The sequence below is a fragment of the Amblyomma maculatum genome, chromosome 1 (assembly GCF_055883805.1).
Source record: "Amblyomma maculatum isolate TAMU_Amacu chromosome 1, ASM5588380v1, whole genome shotgun sequence".
Classification (NCBI taxonomy): domain Eukaryota; kingdom Metazoa; phylum Arthropoda; class Arachnida; order Ixodida; family Ixodidae; genus Amblyomma; species Amblyomma maculatum.
The window spans coordinates 202,388,274-202,408,101 of NC_139344.1; the positions used below are offsets into that span (position 1 = coordinate 202,388,274).

The window sequence follows — 19,828 nt, forward strand, 5'->3', positions numbered from 1 at the left end:
GAAACCAGGGGGACCCCCATGAAGCCCCCATGAGCTCACCGGAGCGCTGTCTTGGTATTCTGCGCATGCATGGCGGCCTGGCGCATCAACTTGTACCTCTTGGTTCTAGGCTCACTTGCAATGCTGGCCGTGAACAATCACTGAATGAAACATAAAAAAAAAATAGTTTTGAAAACGGCAGATTTTGTTGCGTTCTTATTTTCGTTCACAGAAATGTTCTCATATTTTTGCAGATGCACAGAAAAAAAAAAAAAACAAACTTGCTGTGGCAGAAGTTTGGTGTGAACCAATGCATCGTCACAGTGTGTCATCACACACCATGTGATGGGCGCATAATAAACAAGGCAGATAGGAAGAAAATTGCATGCGGCCAGATGTAGAATTCGAGCCCACAGTGAATCGCGCAGCTTCGTTTTCCTGGCCGCTGCATTGGGCAGCTAAGCTATCGTCGCAGCGTGGCATTACCTGTGCTAAACAGCAGCTTTCTTGCTCTGCGCTTTGTCACCTTGATCAACTTTCATTCGTGCTAAAGTAAATAAAGACCATGCAGCCACTTGGGCTGTGCACACCTGCCAAAGATTGAAGATGTTGCACTATCCACTTGGACAGCCATCCCGGGCCATGCCACAAACGTTAGTGGCTCTCTGGACTGATCTACGCCATCGCTACGGGAGAGCGCAGGGATGTAGAAAAACGCTGGCCACCTGCGCTTGCAGCCTAGATCCGCAGCCTTCTACTAGTCCACACAGGAAACTGCTGTCTACCTAAACGTTTCGCATTAAAAAGCACAACAACAGGTGGCCTGTTGTAGATGCAGGATCTGCCCAGTCTACTTTTGCAAAACCTTTAACTTGTTTGCCCCACAGCTGTGGCTTTTTTTGCTATTCTGACACTGCTTACTACCAGGAACTCATGATCAAGCAAACGTAAACGGCTAACTGCTCATTAAAGAGCTGCTGCTAACTGAACTTTCTAGTAAGCGGCCAAGGGGTGGGCAGAAATTTCTACAGTTAAGTTTGTAATCCCAATTCTCGATCTTTTACTCACTCCTTCAGGGAGGAGGGGGGGTGCTGAACTCGTCTTGGAGGGATATACTGATGTTACATATAGCTGGGGTGGTTGTGGTGAAAGCTATTGGTTTCATGCCTTCAAAATAAAAAAAAATTTTTTTAATAATATGACCTTGGTTCACACACTCTTCAGAGCTTGCATATTTTGTCTTCATAATCGCAATCTTTATAAAAGTGTTGTGTACCTGTATACATTGAGTTGCGATGATTTAAGTGGGCTATAAGTTCTACATGTGTGATGCAAAAATGGTCAGTCTTTTTTTTTTTTCTTTCTATTATTATTTCAAAGCAGACTGCATTATGAACTCAGTTATGAAAATTAAGCTTGAAAATTATTACATCCAACCATCTTCTGCTGTCGTGGTGCACTGGTTAGGGCGCTCAGCTACTGAGCCTGGGGATCCCGGCCGCAGCGGTTGCTTTTTGTTGGCGGCGAAAAGCATTATGCCCGTGTACTATACAATACAATGCATGTTAGAGGATCTAGGTGGCCGAAATTGCCTGTAACCCTCCACGGCGGCGTCCTTTATAGCCTGAGTCGCTTTGGGGTGTACAACCCCATACATACCATTAACCACACTCAAGCCATATCTTTTGCATTTATAGGTATAGTTGCAATATCACAGTGGGATGAGCATATTTACATTACTAGTGTTCCTCTCTACTGAAATGGGCTCCATATAAAACCATGTACAATGTTTTATCATGTTACAACTTCCTTTACCCTAATAAATGCCTGGCTTTCTTTTATTTTTCTCCTCTGTCTAGGGCTACACACCTCTGCACCTGGCATACATGTTCAACCAGTACCACATAGCAGAGTTACTTCGGGCTTACGGTAAGGCAATTTGGGGGGTTTGCTTTTATTCTAGGGATTGTGCACGCTGCTACTGACAGTTTTGCGATGGCCGTTTCATTTTCTTCCTGCTTTTTTTGTGTCAGCTGTCTATCAATTTAGTCATCTTACGTAGCACATACGAATGATAGCTTATTAATCTCAACTGTGACTAGGGAGGATATGCTTTATGCAGAGAAAATGCGGGGTTGGTCGAAATTCTTATTCTGTATAGTGAACCATCCAGTTCTGATGCTCGACTATACTGAGAACAGCGCAGTTGGAAAAGGTGCCACCCATTTACTTAGATGAAGCTTTCCTATGAATTAACTATTTTGTTTGTGGCTTCCTTCAATCCTTTATGCAAGATTTGCTGAATAGAATTTGTTTTGAAAACTTGAAGGGGTGCATGCAAGAAGGTTTATTGACATTTATTGCTTTGTTAATGCAAGGGGTGGTCCCAGGGCTAGGAAACTACTGTGGAACCTCCTGTACAAGATTCACACAAAATGGTTTTAGAGAGAGATTCACAACAACTTCATTGTTAATGAAAAAAAATCTTTAACATAAACACTTTTATGAGTAACCTGTAATAACCATTTTTACTTGTGTGGTGATCACATCTGTGACGAACAGGAAGAATAAAAATGAGAACAAGGAAAAAACTAGGTTTACAAGCAAGCGCAGCACAAAATGCAAGCATGAAAACAATTCATGAAACAAACAAAAGTAGGAATACTGAAAGAGGAGGAATTAGAATTTACAGTATATTATATTTGACTTTGTGCTATTGCAGTTGACAGGTGTTATTTTATTTTTTTGTTAAGTAGCTCAGACATTCCACATGATTTAATTTGGTGGTAAATTTGCCACAATTGGCTTTAATTCTGGGATGAATTTTGGGTGAGTGGCTAGCAATTTGTTTAGCGGTAACCGCATGAGGCGGCAACCCCTAGGGATCTGTCGCGCAATGTTGCCGCTGACGCCTGTTGTTGCCGCTGGTGCATACTGCACGAAGCGACGGGGCTCAGCGACAGAGAGGCGCATTTTCAGCGTTGCTTTGTTACCTTCGTTTGGTCAAGGGGAGTACAGTTACGCTGTATTGCGTTTATAACACTAAACAGCATGAAGTACGATAAAGCACTGATAACATTTCTTGTAATGCACTGCATTAAAAAAAAAAAAAAAGTTCACAGTGCAGTGGTGCGCTACTACACTGCGATGCAGAGTTGCATTGCAAGCAGTGACTTTCTCCTGCTCCTTTCGAAAATTAACAATATCTAGCCAGACTGGCCTTTTTTTTTCCTTTACTACCCTATCAAGCTTTTACTGAATTGTCTCAATGTCTCATATATGCACGGATCAGACAAAGTGAGCGTCTGCAGGTTCTTCACTCCAACCAGACTATAAAATCACATTTCGCTCAAAAAAAAACAAAAGTCAGAACATAAGTTGAGTACCCTAAGGCCTTCCACGATTGGCTGCTTCGCAAGCTGCTTCCAGGCGACACGTGAAATTTTCTAAAAACCCAGAACCTGAGCAACTGCGACGAGTGGCAATGCTTTGGCGGCCCTCAGCCTACCGTGCGACGTCGTCGTGCGGCATGTCGCCGCGAATTGTCGCCTCATGCAGTTAGCGCTTTATGGTTATCTAGCAAAGTATTCCTTATGATGTTGTAACAAAATTTTCTTTTTAAGACCACATAAATGATCAGTGACAACTTATGCCAGACAGAGATATTGCAACTGTAGTGTAAAGAGAGGCACTGCAATGTATTGGGGGTTAAATCTAATGAGCTTTAGTGCTTGATTTTGCAACTGCGCAAGATGTTCAAGGTCCATGGCATAAATGTTCCACCGTGAGGAAGAGTAATGCTGCTAGTTAGCACTTGAGAGATTTCATAATGTGTTGTTGCTTTGTTGTTAACCTTTTAGCAAACACAAGCGTTTTCGACATTTTTATCATGCCATTTGTATCGCCTGTTTGTGATTAGATGAATAATGACAGATGACAGTTAAAACAGGACTATGTGTTTCAAGGCCATATATTAATTTGATTGGCATGTATACTAGAGCTAATTTTGTTGTATAGCTTGTATAATATCCATTATGATGCAGAGCACAGATCAAATTTATTTAAGTAGTGCATTAAACGAGTTGCAATAAGGTTCTCAGTTATTTTATTGAATAAGTTAGCATGCAGATATGTCGGCAGTTTAGGGACGCCGCCCTTGCACCAAATGTGCCAAACTGCGCCAGCCTGATGAAAATTGGGAAAATTGTGCCAAACTGCTTCAAACCCTCTGCTGTTGAAATGGGCAGTCCTTCCTGCGCACTGGCTATAAAGCCAGGCATAATGTTAGCTTTCAGCACAATTTCATAATTTTGAGGCTCATGAAGGCCATTTATAACTGATGTGGCTGTCATGCAGCATTTCCTCGTCATGTCTTGAAGTTTGCAGTATATAGACTAATAAAAGGAATGTCACAATGCGGACTTCCATGGTGTACTTTCTGTGGCATATGAGTGAGTCATGTTTGGTCCAGTGCAGCTTTTTGTTCGTTTTAGAGCCCCAGCCATTTTGCTCGCTTAGAAAGCATGAGCAGCAAAGACATAGAGATGGAGGCCGATTGACTTCCTGAGGGTTGCATGTCTAGAATTCTTTTGTCTGAACGATTCCGACTGATTGGTCATTCACCCCTAGCGAGAGTCAAATGGTCGAAGGTTGCGTTTAAATATTATGCAAATGTAATTTTATAATTCCCACACACAGGTATCGTGATTTCTACATATACGGTACATTACATCTGCAAGAATATTGCTTTTGCTTATCCCTAACAAGGTGCAAATATAGGGCGATGTATAGGCAATGTTCCACGCTATGCAGTCAGGTGTTTGAACCAAATCAATGGCAGTTGCTCCTTTAATCTACCTGTGTAATTTATTCTAAAAGCAGTGTAGTTGCTTGGGTTTTGTGGCAAATTTTTTTAGCTGTTTAATGAAATTTGCAGTTTGAAGAAATTTGTGATCGATGAATGCAGTTCAGGAAATCACTATAGTAAGACTGAACACACTGCAGTGTGCAGGACGATATCGCGTTAGGTCCGGCACTATGGTTTAGGCATAGTGAGATCATATATTACATGCTGCGAAGTAGAACTCGGCATCCCGCTCATCTCCGCTTCTGTCTCACGAGCTTCACATATATAACTTGGATAGCCTTGCAGTGAGCTGTTCTTTAAATCAGTGGTTTGTGGCTCGAATATACACCAGATTGCAAATTCTAGTGCTCTAAAGTTTGCTCCAAACGGCGTTAGTGTGACCGAGTAATCCTCCTAACTCGGACAGTTTAGCTTAGCTACAAATACTGATTTCAACGTATGGCAGGCACATGTTATCGCATTTAAAATTGATAAAAGACGTGTTCGAGACTGTTTGGTACAACTGTTTATTTATATATATAAAAAAACAAAAATCTTGTAAGCATGATGCATGCATTGTATTAGTCTCTGCAAAGACTTGGTTAGTGCTCAGTATTGTCAGCCTTATTTTTGGAAAATGTAGCGCACTCATTTTGCTTCTGAAGAAACAGCTCAAGCTTACTTTTTGAAGAACAGCAATCGTCACACAGATAGAGAACAAGGTTTGTCTACTGCGACAGTGACATTAACATGCAGTCTAATTCTAGGTGGTATAGTAGATGCGTCCTCCACGTCCACCGTGGAGAATATGGATGTTAGCGAGAACTTGCCAGCATCTAAAAGTCATGCATCCGCAGCGTCTCCGCGGAAATCCAGCATGACAAGAGTGGCGATGGATTCAACTCCTGGTTCGCCACCGCTTCAGTGGCGGCAATACTCCCGCGCGTTACCCCTCCCGAGAATAAATAACTGCCCAACTCCCTAGTCTATTACAGTGGCATATATAATACAGTGGAACTGTAGAGGTTTACACAGAAACTATACAGACATAACAGATATACTCAAAACAATGGCACCCACAGCTGTGTGTCTATACAGGAAACAAACCTCGGGCCACAGCACAAAAACATCTTAAAAAAATATAACATTTTCCTGAAAGAGTGCGTACAAGCTAGCCGACTCTCAGGAGGCGTCGCTATCATAACACAAAGCGACATCGCTGCAAGAGAGGTAGCATTAAAAACAAACTTACAAGCAGTCGCAGTAAACAATCAGCCAAAAAACAATAACAATATGCTCTGTGTACATACCACCTCACTATACAGCTACCCTACACGACTTAGAAGAACTTATTAAACAATCGCCTGAGCCATATGTAATAACTGGAACGCACATTCCTCTTTCTGGAGCAGTGAACACACTGATTCAAGAGGCCAAATTATGAAAGATTTCATTTTGCCAAATAATATATGTTTAATGAACACGGGGAAGGCTACTTATTGTTGTCCTAGCTCAGGAAAATTGAGTTGCATTGACCTAGCTTTTGCATCATCTATTTTTATTGATTTTAATTGGAATGTTTTACATGACCCCATGGGAAGTGATCACTTACTAACAGTTTTAACGCTATCATCTTCTGCACCCATCATCCCTACAAGGCCACGGCGCTGGAAAATTCACCTTGCTGACTGTTCAGTTTTTAGTGAAAATGCTACTTTAGATAAAGAATACCCCTAAGACCTCGCCATAGAAGCATTAAATGAAAAGTTCACAACATGTATAATATCAGCAGCAATCCGCCTTTTGCGCGAGTTTTCTGCGCATGCGCGAAGTCGTAGCGGCGACCGATGGAAACACATTGAGCGGCGTCGACGGCATTTCTCGGCACCGCCAGTGCACGGGGCCTGGCGGCACCGGGCGGCACGGTGGCTGTCACAGGCGTGGCTGTGACACCTGTCACCACATCTGCCGCGTACGGTTGCCACTCTCTAAGCGCGCCAAGATGCAAGACGTGGTTTTTCAGGTTTCCTTCGCCGAGCCGCGGCCAACAACGACGTGAAGCTACAATTAGGGCCACCAAGCGTCAAGATGTGAATGGCCGACCTTAGCTACCTACTGCGTACTCTCGACTGTGTGAAAAACACTTCGTTACAGGTATGTATGCATCTAAAGGAAATGTGCATAATGAAAAGTATCTACCGGAGTTTGCACCAAGCCTGTAACCCACCAGTGATAGCCGCAATGAGCATTTGTTCGGCGCGTCTGATGGCAATGTATTTTGTCATTTGTTTTCTTTATGTGCGAAGCGGCCGGGTAGCGCAGATATCACAGGTGGCTGTGTGCGCTAGACCGTAATATTTAGCATGTTTTATCGCGACTGCCGCCTGACTAAAAAGAAAAGAAAAATTGGGCGTTTGTTGTGATGCACCACCGTTCGCGAGCCGAGTGGTTGAGCTGGTCATGAGGCTCGCGAACGGCAGTGCATTAAAACGCCGTATTTCTTTTTTGTTAGGCAGTCACGATAAAACATGCTAAATATTACGGCCTAGCGCACACAGCCGCTTGTGATATCTAAGCAACCTAGCCCTTTCGCACATAAAGAAAAGAAAGGACAAATTACATCGCCTTCAGGCCCCGGCGCAACTAAAGAAATCACGCACCGAAAAAATCCTCATTGCAGCTATCCCTGGTGCGCTACAGCCTGGGTGAAAACTCCAGTAGGTACTCTTCATCATGCATATTTCGTTTAGATGCATACATACCTGTAGTATCTGTGTTTTTGCCGCTCTGAGCATATGACGCACTTGACACTCTTGCACAACGCACAGTTTATTTTTTTTTAATTAAAGGCTCGCCTTCGTGCACGCCAAAGCATCCGGATTTTGTTCCTTTGGTGTACGCAATCAGATGCACTTCGTTAGGGAGCTTGATAATCGTCGTCTACGTCCAACCGTTTGCAACGACAAGGAAACCGCCCGGCACAATAAATGAGTCTCCTTGAGGGTTCATGCTCGTTCACTTGCAGAGTGGATCGCTCTGGACGTAGAACAGGGTTCGTTCCTGACCGAGATGCGCATCCGATATGTAGGAGATTCACATGTGTCACCAAGTTGTTGATTCCGCAGAAATCGCAGCGGAGGCAGAAATGAACGTTGGAGATCTTTTCACAACAGAATGACCATTCTCTGCGCACTGAGAACCTTTTCACCACTGCGACCTCATCCGTTCTGACTCCTGAGGCCAGAAACCGGCTACAGCTCTGAATCATCCATTGCCAGAAAAAGGCAGCGCGTTTCCTGCAGGTGTGCATTCCGGCCGGGACAATGCCCTTTTCACGGGGTGTGTATATGTGCCTCTCTGCCGATCTTCGTGGATGAAATCCTATAGCTGCACGGTTGTAGATGACGCGAGGAGGAAGCGACGCCCATTGCACCATGCCGGCGCCGCGGTGACCGCATTGTGCTCGGTAACTCAAGACACCCCGCGCATATGCGCCGCTCAAAGTCACAGGAGACGATTCCACCTAGCTCTGCAGCATCAACAAACCCCTGGCTGCTTTGCCCTTTGAGATCCCTCTCTCTCTCTGCCCCCACGCTCTCCTGTCTGCCGAAAACCTGCACGCTGAGAGAGTCTCATTCTGTCACGTCGAACACGGCCCGCGCTGCACGCTCTTACAATACGAAGATAGTATATGCGTACGTGCGTTATGAGTGGATTGTGAAAACGCTCTACCTTCCCCCATACTGCGTGAACATGATATGCTGCAATCACTGTCACTACTTTCTGCTCCGAGGCTATCAAAGGGAGGAAGCTTTCGCTTTCTACCAGCGTTGGCGTGGCCATTTCGTATGGTGCGCTTTCGCGTCGTCTGCTACACTGCCGCTCAATGTGTTTCCCGCCCGCTCCCGCATGATGGCGCCACATCCTCGCGCAAAAGGCGGATTGCAGCCATCCCACAAACTTCAGAATACTCACACAGAAAACATAGTCTGGTGGACAAATGAACGCAAATTGGCCAAAAAACAGCAAAATAAATCGTGGGGCACCTTCGTAGGTACCCCACCATAGAAAACCTACATAACTTTAGAAGGGCTAGAGCTAAAGCACGGCACACCCGACGGCAAGCAGAAAAAGCTTTATGGCAAAAATATATACTCTATAATAATTCCGTCACACCAAGAAACTATGGGAACGGGTTCACAAATTCACTGGCTATCACACTCCGTTCACATTTCCTATGCTTACAATGCCTGGTACACAAACTACACTTGAAGAGCAGGCCAACATTTCGGGCGAGCATTTTTCCAAAGTGCCCAGCTTATCCATTTACACCTAAACATTCATTAAGTGGAAAACTATAGAAGAAAAACAGACTTCCTTTCAGAGCAGGCAATCATGGAGTACAATCAGCTGATTACTTTGCAAGAAATAAACAGAGGGTTATCTTTAGGGGAAAAAACAGCACTGGGCCCAGACAATGTACACTACGTCATGCTTGCCTACCTTTCTGAACCCGCTGTTGAAGCACTGTTAAAATTATTTAATAAAATATGGATAACCGGTAAGATACCTGAGGCATGGAAAGAAGCAGTCGTAGTGCCCTTCCTTAAAACTGGCAAACCGTCAAATAATCCTACCAGTTACAGGCCAATAGCACTCACCAGTTGCATAGCCAAATCATTCGAAAGCATTGTAATCATCAGACTAACCTTCATACTTCAGTGTGGATATAAAAAAGCCTGTTCATCTACAGATCACCTTGTCTGTCTCGGGAACACTATCCGGGAGGTGTTCATCCACAACCAATACTGTATCGGGGTCTTCTTCGACCTGGAGAGGGCTTACGATACCACGTGGAGGTTTGACATCCTCCCTGACCTAACAGATCTAGGTATGTGCGGCAGGATGCTGAGCTGTTTGAGTGTCTTCCTGGCCAACCGTACATTCAGAGTCTGACTAAGGCGCAATTTTCACAAACACTTTTAGTCAAGAGAATGGTGTACCCCAGGGGTGCATCCTGAGCACAACCCTCTTCGTAGTCAAAATGAACTCCATAGCAAAAGTCATCCCTAAATCCATAATGTACCCTGTTTATGTAGGTGACCTGCAAATAGCGTGCACCTCTGCCAACATATCTGCTTGTGAGCGACAGATTCAAATGACAATAAATAAACTGGCTACCTGGGCAGATCAAAATGGATTTAGATTCTCTCCTCAGAAAACAGCAGCGGTCCTGTTCTCTTTGAGACGAGGCTACAGGCTGACCCCACACTATATCTTAATCAAACCACATTACCACTCAAACAAGAACATAAATTTTTAGGCGTCACTTCTGATAAAAAGCTAACATTTTTACCACACATACACGAAAACGTTGGGGTTCTGACAGGGCATGCTTACTTCATATCTATTGTTCCCTCATTCATTCTAAGTTAGATTATGGGTCAATAGTATATGGCTCAACAAGACCATCTTATGTAAAACGATTAGATCCAGTCCATAATCTCGGTTTACGGTTGTCATCAGGGGCTGACAGGACATCCCCAATATCAAGTCTGTGTGTGGAATAGCAGCATGAACCGATGAACAGCACTAACATGCACATATGTTCTAAAAATCCATTTTCAACCGAAACACATTTGTTACAATGTAGTTAGAACTGCACTTCAAGAACAATCTTCAACAACAAGCCCCGAGCGATAAAGCCATTGCTCTTGCGTTTGGAATAAATATGCCAGGACTTATATGTAACAAATGAAATGCCCAGTATTTCCACAAACCACAAACCACGAACCACTGCCTCCATGGTACACCTCCCTGCAGTTTTTGACCTGACGCTAACAAAATTATAAAAAATGCGCACTCCACATCAGCACATATTGCAAGAATACCTGGCACTGAAAGAAAAATATACGAACTACACTGCATTTTACACAGACGGTTGAAAAACTGATGAATATGTTGGAAGTGCTATAGTACAAGGTGAAACAGAAGAAATAACAAGACTACCTCATTGTGCATCAGTTTTCACTGCAGAGTGTTACGCTGTTTGCGCTGCTGTAGAGAAAATATGGAGTGAACACATCAAAAATAGCATCATCTACACAGATTCTCTAAGTGTCGTCACCGCAATAATCTAAAAAAATGTAGTTGAACCGCTGATAGGTAGTCTAGTACACAACATAGTAAACGTCACATCACAAAAACATCAAATAAAATTCTGCTGGATTCATGTTGGGATAAGGGGCAATGAGAAAGCTGACGTATGTGCTGCACAAGCAAGAACCGTGCAAATAAAACATGTGAACTTGCCTCACAAGGATTGTGGAAAGTTAGTACGCAATAAACTAAAAGCCAGGGTGCAAGCTGCTTGGGAAAACGAAACAAATAACAAGCTGCATTCTGTAAAGCCCATTTAGAAGAATGGAAATCATGTCGTCACCAAGAACGTTTTATCGAAGTTATTTTATGTCGTCTACGCATAAGACATAATTTTCTCCTGACAAAAAAAAGACAAACCACTGTGTGAAATGTGCAGAGATGAGCTCACGGTGAATCACATTTTAATCTCATGCCCGCGACTTGAGGAAGAAAGTTGTCATGAAACGGCAGCCGTATATACTACGCCGCACCCACGACACGTGTCTAGGAGAAGAGATATTGGCAATGGCTGTCTTTTGGCAATTATGGTGTTGGACAAATGCAGTGCGTCTGCGTTGCCTGGCTGTTGTGGCAGGCTGTTGTGGCACGCATGCACACAATCTCACGAAGGGGTGAAGGGCACTGCCACATTGGGCACTGGGCTGCTCTCATAGTGCAGGTTGATGATTGCCTACCTGAACAGCCCAGTCTCAAACCGGCTTTTCTGAGCGTTATGAAAAGGTGGTTAAGTTTAAGAATCCAACATAAACGTAACTAACTGTTTCTCCCATCTTTTTTTTTGTAACTAGATATTTCGCTCACTTCAACATGACTTTTGCACATTTGAGTTGGTGTCGGATGCAAAGCTGTAGTGGATGAATCTTTGAACAGAACTATCCCACGTAAACATGATGACAGCTCCAGAGTGACTGGTCTGACTATCGACGTACAAAGCGACGATGCCACGAAAGCTGGGATGGATATCCAACCCACTGTAAAATTGGCAGTCGGTGCAGGAGTGTGACAGCAGTTATATAAGCAGAATGATGGAAATTTTAGTGTAGCAAGACAATAGTTGCAGCCATGCAATGTGTCGTCCAGCTGCGAAACGCAACACAATCTAGCTAAAGGAAAGAAAACTGCAGCACATATGAATAGGTACGACGGCGGCTCCGTCACTAGACCTTATGCAAAATTGCTGCCGTCTATGGGACCTTCAGCGAACCACGCTACACGACGCCATGTTGAAGAGTTGAGTGAGTCGGCTGCGCTTACGGCTCCTGCCATTGCGCTAGCTGCGTCTGCTTTGTGCTGTAGTTTCCGTGCTATTTGTTCGCATTCAGGGCAAAAAAAAAATAATGGAATAATAGACTATCTACTTTTCCACGCTGCCTACATTACAATTTTACTTCGTGAAGCGATACTGCACTGCCAAAATTTCTTGCGAATGGTGGCATCAGCGTAGCTACAAATGGCAAAACCTTCGTTACTGCTCCGGCGCATTCCTTAATACACTGCTCATATACGCATCCATAAAAGTGCAAAATATATTGATATTGCTTCCGGGTGTAAAACATGTCTGCGATGTCATTACTCTGCGTCAGCCGCCGCAGGATGTTTTCGAGTCCAGCACGGGCAAGGCTCAACTTGTTACTGCGCCTGGCACTTGGCCATGATCATTGTCGTTTCGTATTGTATGTTGTACGAATACGCGTACACAAAGGAGCTTAATATTGTTTTTTTTTTTTTAAATATAGGACTGATGCCTAATAAACACTGCGTTCCGATGGACCTTCACAATTCTCAGTACAGTGCGCGCACTACTGTTCCCATCCTCTGTCTGGACGTTTAGCCGCTGATGTATCTTGTTAGCATGTAAACAGCCATATATAGCAGATCTGATATTCTATAAGCTATTGGCTAAAACCCCCGACCGCGTGAATTTGCCGGCGAAACGTAACAGGTCAACGACATGATTCCGTGCACGCTGATCCTCCTCAGATATGTAGCTCCTGTTGCCGTCACATTGTGGCTCTATTTCGTGAAAATTAATATATTAGCAGATACTGCTGTCTGCGAAGTCACATCGCACAGGTCTGCCTTATACCCAGCCGCAATGTCAAGCTCCGTCGTGGACGCGTATTCGAGCAGTGCTTTTTGCAATGCGCTGTTTTTGCAGCAAAGTCATTCTCCTCTCCAATGCCGCATTTCTTTTGATTTTTTTCCGGTAATTTCTGACGGAAATGAAGTATTTCAATTTTATTTTTCGTTGTCCATGTCATGGATGAGCTCAGTAGTGAGACAGGAACGAACTATCGGAGCCTATTCAGTCTGTATAGCATTTGAGAAAAGCTGTTTTTTTTTTTAAGTTCCGAGAGAGGGTGCGAACAAGGTTTTAGTGGCTTTCTTTGCTTGTGAAGATTTTGATTGAAAAAACTAATAGCATTGCATTCTCATGCAATATTCGACACACGACAGTCTTCACGAAATCGTTTTGTGAAAAAGTAGCGAACACATGTGGGCTGTCTAATGTCGAGTGGCGGTTTTCTTTTTATAGCTGTTAAACATATTTTGCAAAGTCCGAATTTATGGGGAGTGCAGTCAACACCAATGTCATCAGTGTGGAGCAGTGATGCATGGCATTTTTTTTTCTTTCTTGCCATATTGCAAAACGGCAAACATTATTTGCCAGCAGCAATCCAGGGAAGTAGTAGAATGTACATAGCAAGGAGCATACAGAAAATGCGATGCATACATTTATAGCACTGGGTGTATTTAGACAAAATAAAGTTGGAAGACTTGTGTGCTCATCCTTGTTTCTACTGCGATAGCCGCAGTATCAAACCTCACTGCTAAGCGTGGTAAGGCTCGCTACAAACGATATCGCTCTGTGGATAGTGTCAAATGGTGGACAGTTTCAATTCTTGCCTCATTTCACTGTTTTGATGCAGGCACCAAGAAGGTTAAACGAAAAAATAGCACTATTAAGCGATATGGATGGGAGAAAACAAAACTGGCGTGGTTCAAATTAAGGCGTAACTCCTTTTCGATGCACCTCGCATAACTCGCTAAGAAAAATTCTCGCACTAATATAAAAAATAGTAATGAATCGAATGCGTAAAGATGTTAGAATGCCGCGCTGGAATTTTAAGAGAACAGTCTGGTACCTTTGAAGTGCCGAAACGTGTTCTATCTGGATACCTGGACGTACACATATGGGCAAAATCTGTTGACACCTTGTATGCATGAAACCATAAAAGCTGCTATGAGTTGGCGCAACAAGGAAATCGGGAGCAACCTTCTTAGATATCTTTACGCGGAAAGGCGATACGCAGTCCGTCTACGGACAAATGAATTTACAGTGGGGGATATATTTCGTCTGCCTTAGCATCGAGTACGGATTTGCAATCTTCCAAAGCACGCTAAATAAGATACCATTTGACAATTTTGGCGCGCTGTTGATCAAAAGTGCACCTAGTGCGACAGCCATGCGAGATAACATAAGCTTCAAGAAGAGAAAAAAGCTCAAGGGATATAACTTGCTGCTTTTTTTCTTCTACACCCTTATTTTAGTTTTGCGTACAATAAGGGACATAACAGTATGCCGATATCTGCGACAATGAGCATTAAAGCAGACGACCACGCAACCCCTTACTGTGCCGCTTGCCGCTCCTCAATTCAGCTACCCTTAAACATGGCGGAAACGCGCACGGCGGCCAATAGATGGCAGCAATTTTGCATAAAGTCTTTTGAACATGTCTGGATTGCGTCTCTTCCAAATAGTGAAGAATTTGCTCTAGGCACATAAAAAAGTTATCCTCAGTAACTGGGTCTCTCTTGCAACCATGTCTCTTGTCACGAGATTTTGCTTAAATGGAATAACCATGGCCACCCCATTCATTTATAACAAATGGGGAGACGCACAGACTCGCTGCCGCATTGTGAAAGACGCACACTTTCTGGAAATGTGAAAATCGAAATGCATCTCCCAGGTCCTCACAACCTTCCCAAAAATCTGTTGACCCTGCTATAAAACGGAGAGCCCATAATTAAATTGGTGGTAAACTGGCGGCCAAGTGGGCCCCGACAGACTACAACGTCAACCAGTGCGTGTGTGCACCCAGTTTAGGAGAAGGGTCGTATGTGGAAGAGGTTTCAATATTTTAAGTTTCAATATTAGCCATGAGGTATGCGTTGCTGGCCCACCCGTTCTGTGGTGTGCGTCGCCTGCCCAGTTGTATCTCTGCCTTCTGTGCTGCTGCCACATAAAACAGCGCACAGTTAGCAGACATGCAAAAAATCCATCATGCGCTGTTGTACGTTCCTGAAGCGGCTAGTCCTCAGAACAAGTCTTAGCCATGTGATAGATACTATCATGCTGGAGAGCTTAGAATGCGGCTTGATAGTGTCCTCCTTGAAGGGACAAACGTGCATTATTGATGTTTGAAAGAAATAGAAATGCCATTTTGATTGATCTTTGTGGGGCAAGCCCACTTACTGCGAACTTTGTATATAATGAATGGAATCCGTCTGACCATCAACTTTGTTATGTGTGAGCTCAACTGTAGTGGTATGCACAAGTGAGTGTGATTTTTATGCTAAAATGATCATGCAGCTATATAACATCTTTTTTTTTTTTTTTCGAGCTACTGCTGCAGTGCCTGAAGAAAAAAGAAACGCAGTTTTAGAACTAAGAAATTTTTCATTCTAATATCTCTTTTCTTTGTGTTGGGGCTACTATACGAGAGAGATGTATCTGAGGAAAATGGCTCTATATTCATATGAATGTGTTGCCATGTTGCTAGATGGAAGTGTATGTACCAAAAGGATTGTGTACTGCCATTTTGAAACATTATCACTTAGGGTAAAGTGGCTGTGTGTGAGTTGACCGTTTAAAAAAGAACAGGAAAAGTCAGTGATGACAGTGTCAGTTCCAGTGAAAGGTTCCACTGGTGTCCTAGAACATTTTGTATTGCTACAGAGTTCGGTAAGTATCTTTAAGAAACCAACCCAAGTAAAAGAAAAGGTAAACATGCATGCTCGGTGTCCGGTTACATGAATGCCGAAGACATGCAGCAGTTCCCAAGCTTGCTTTTGGTGTGTTGGTGCATGCTGTGTCTAACATGGTCAAGCCTGATTGCTAATGTCTCGCCTAACAGGCGTTTCTGTGTTAGCATTCATTCAGCTGTTGAATTGCACTAGTAATGTCCGATGGGCCTTTCTCAGTTGTGATGCGAGCTCCAGAACATTTACTGTAGTCTGTTAGCAGAGCTTTTCTGCAGCTTTGTGTAGATGCTTCATGGCTAGTAGTAGCTAGTAGTTGCAACCCCTGGGCTACCACACTTACCCACCACCCACTGTTGCTTCATTCTTCCAGCATTGTCTACCATGTGTGCCTTGCCCTACTTTCTTAAGAAGAAAACTAGTCTGGATGCATCCAATAGATTACTTGCTTGTGTGACTCTCTTCAACCAACATCAACCAGTAAGCTTCACAAGAGCAAGGTGCCGGGCTAGTTGGTACTGCATACCTAAAGCAAGGCAGCGCTCGTGTTCATCCTTCTTCCCGTGTTTCATCTACTTTCCAGCACTGTTCTTTACGTATTCGTACACTACACTCGCTTGAGTATCAGCAGGGATTTCGGAATTTTTGTTTTGTTTTTGATTTTTTTTTTTGCTCTATTTTTCTTGTGCACTGTGATCTGCAGCAAAATATGCTTTTATATTTCCTTGAGTCCGCTATGCTTTATGGCATGAAGAGTGGCTGCACATATGGCTACCAAGTGATGGCATTAACAGATCGGGTTCAGCCAGCTGTTCTCTCTTTTTTTTTTTTTTTTTATTGCAGCTCAAGTTCTGAAAACCAGTATAGCATATTTTTTGCTTGTGATTTCTTTTTCCAGTTTGAGCCAAAAGCTGAATCCTGAGTCGACGTTATTAAATTTGTCCTGTCTGAGAGGTGTCATGTTTAAACTTTCAATGCATAGTTGGAATTCGTTTTCCTTTACTGGAATTTTCTTTTTTTTAATATATTGAAGGCGTCACTTGAAAATCATGCTTTTTCACTCGAGTAAACATTATCTAACTGGTATAGCAGGTTGTGAACCATCAAGTTCATGCCTTTTCTTGTGTTTAAATAAAATAAATCTGCTTTTTAAGCGTTGTAAATCTCTGGCAGTAAAACAAATAGTACAGTCAGCATTGTACTAACCTTTTTGATTTTTAGTAATGAACCATTAGTGCTAATTGTCTCTACTCTCTGTCTTGCATTCAGTGTTGCTCAAACCAGCATGATCATAGTTCTTATTGGGCTTTTCATAGAACTGCTGTGTCACTAATTCTCTAAATCAACATTTGCTGCTTTTCAATGAACCATCCATACTGAAAAGTAGCGAAGGTTTACAATGCCTTAATTGCGCATTGAAACATGCAGGAGCAGATCCTAATATCCGTGACCACAGCGGACGCAAGCCATGCCAGTACCAGAAAGGCGGAATTCCGCTGCCAGTCAAAGCCACGGGGTCATCTGGTGGTTCCAGGAGCGTCCCCCAACGTAAGCACCCGCCTCTGCCACCTGAGCTTGCTCTGTCCTCTGACATGGGTCCTCAGGCCATAGCCCCGGCCAAAGGGATCTCACGCAGCCAGTCCTTCCTTAGTCAGACCTTTCGTCGTGCCACCAGGCCTCATGTTGGGCTCAGGGCATCTGCAAGACCCCGAATCAAGTCCATCTTCCAGTAGACAGGGCTGAACTGCACCTGCTGTCTCCATGCACTGTATAATGCTCGCAGAGTCATTTTCTTCGCTGGCCGCCTTCTTGCATCATCTCTGAAATTCGCATTTTGTGTTGAGTGCTGGTGATAGATGACGGTGCTTATTCATTGTGGTTAGTCTTCTGCACTTGTTGTCAACTCATTTTTTCATGCCGCTGGTCTGGCAGGTTCTGCTTAGTGGTGGGAAGAGGGTGCAGTCAGCTGAATATGTTACTGTAAAAAGAAAAATGGATGGATGTTTTGTTTTTTATGTGGTGGCTTTACATATAAAGGGAAGGTTTTGCAGAACTGGAAATGTCTGTTTGTGCAGAGATGTGCCTGCTCGCGATAATAGCAAAAACAGTACGATCACCAGTGAGAAAAAATATCATTGTAAATTATCAAAACTGTCGCATCAACTTTTGACTAGCGTGAGCTGTACTTTGTCTAGAGCAGCCTTTGTTCTTGAGGACACAAAATCAATCACTTTTTAATTTGGAGCATCAGGGGTAGTGTAGTGTTCTTTTAGTATTGCTTTATGTGCAATTTCTTTTCTGTGCAAGCATGTTCTCCCCGAAATGCAGCTATTGGTTTCGCAGCTCTCGCAGCATTGAAGAATGCACCTCTGGAGTTGAATGCGATGAGGGGCAAGAACTGCTACTGTCTTTTATGCAGACGGGCTCACATGATGGCCGTGGGCAGTTCTGAACGATGTGCAGCCGTGGGTGTTTTCCTTTTTTTTTTTAATATGCCATCACGGTATTCAGTACTATAATTGGATGCAACTCACGAATGCTGCGGCACCTGCCCCTCAAAGGCGTCCCTCCAGCCATCGGTGTCAACTGGTTCAACGTTGGGGTTAACACCTTAGTGTGAAATTGCAAGTGAGTTGGAGACATGCTCCTTAAATTGGGATTAACCGCGACGGCATGAGAATCGCAATCAATGCCATGGCTCCTTCTTTTAGGGGTAATTACTGCTGTGTTCATGAGTTGCATCAGACTATAGTTTTGATCTCCTTCTACCGCATGTCATAGACAAGGTACCTCATCCATAGCAAAGGAGCTGAAATGACTTGAGAAATCCTGCAATACTTTTGTTGTTTCTTTTATTCATCCTTTATTTTTGTGGCGTGGGCTCGCTAATGTTTTTATTTTTATAATATTCCAAGTTGAAAAAGCAGTCTGGCCTTCTTTATTGCTGACAGAAAATGCAGAAAGAACTTTCTACACACGTGCGTAGATGTTTCACATGTGATGCTTTTCAGAATTTGATATATTCAAAATCAGGATGCATACTAGGCGCTTGCTTTCGTGTGCAGTTTTTCACATTTCTACATTACCTAGCAGCAAATTATTAGTTAATAGAAAAAAAATTAACTTCTCGTTTATGTTAGGCATAGAAAAATGTGTGCATTGAGCATGACTGTAAGTCATATTGCTTTGACAGTGTTCATTTTTATTTTTTGCCTTGTGCATAGGAGCATTTTACATATAGTAAGCATTTGAGAAACCTTCTGTGGTCAATTTAATGAGATGTAGCACTCTTGTAAAGTCATCATTATTTTTGCTTGCTTCTAAATGGAATCTTTATTTGTACATACCTCTGCAAGCTACTTAACCAAATCGTTGACTCTCGGCAGGGAATCCTGCAAGTTAAGTGAGGCGTATTGTGCTTTTATTGGACAGCTTTGAATACCTCTCGTTAGTCAGAGTCGATAATTCATCGTGTTAAGAAGCACCAGTTTCGCGCTTATTGACGACAGGTCCCTCGCGACTGTGCAGCATGTGCTTCGCAGCTTGAAGCTGAACTACGGGTTGCAACTTCACAACGTACAGTTCAGCAGAAAGCTTAATGGCGGAAACTGTGTACCGTAAATATACTGCAGGTTTCAGCAAGGTATTACATAAAAGTGGGCTTTTTGAGGTAAAAAAATGGCTTCAGTGGTTCGAAGTACTTGGTGTGTCTGATGTCCTTGTATGTGGCTTTTGGAAGCTGTGAGCATCTGTTCGACGCTAATGAAAGAAAAAAAATAGTAAAGGGCATGGCATATACTGCTGGTATATATTGTTTGTCACATTGCTTTTTTCTGGCTACTATATTTCGATTTCCAC

At 43.2% G+C, this 19,828-nt stretch overlaps 1 protein-coding gene across 1 annotated transcript in view; it reads left to right on the top strand.

The window, feature by feature from the left end:
- Positions 1-1,810: 1,810 nt before the first annotated feature.
- LOC146205366 (uncharacterized) overlaps positions 1,811-19,828 on the top strand; it is a 42,187-nt gene continuing 24,169 nt past the window's right edge. The window contains exons 1-2 of the mRNA XM_084590023.1: positions 1,811-1,908; positions 17,399-17,518. Of these exons, the coding sequence (XP_084446149.1) occupies positions 1,866-1,908; positions 17,399-17,518 (163 nt within the window). The 5' untranslated portion in view covers positions 1,811-1,865. The remainder of the gene's footprint in view (positions 1,909-17,398; positions 17,519-19,828) is intronic.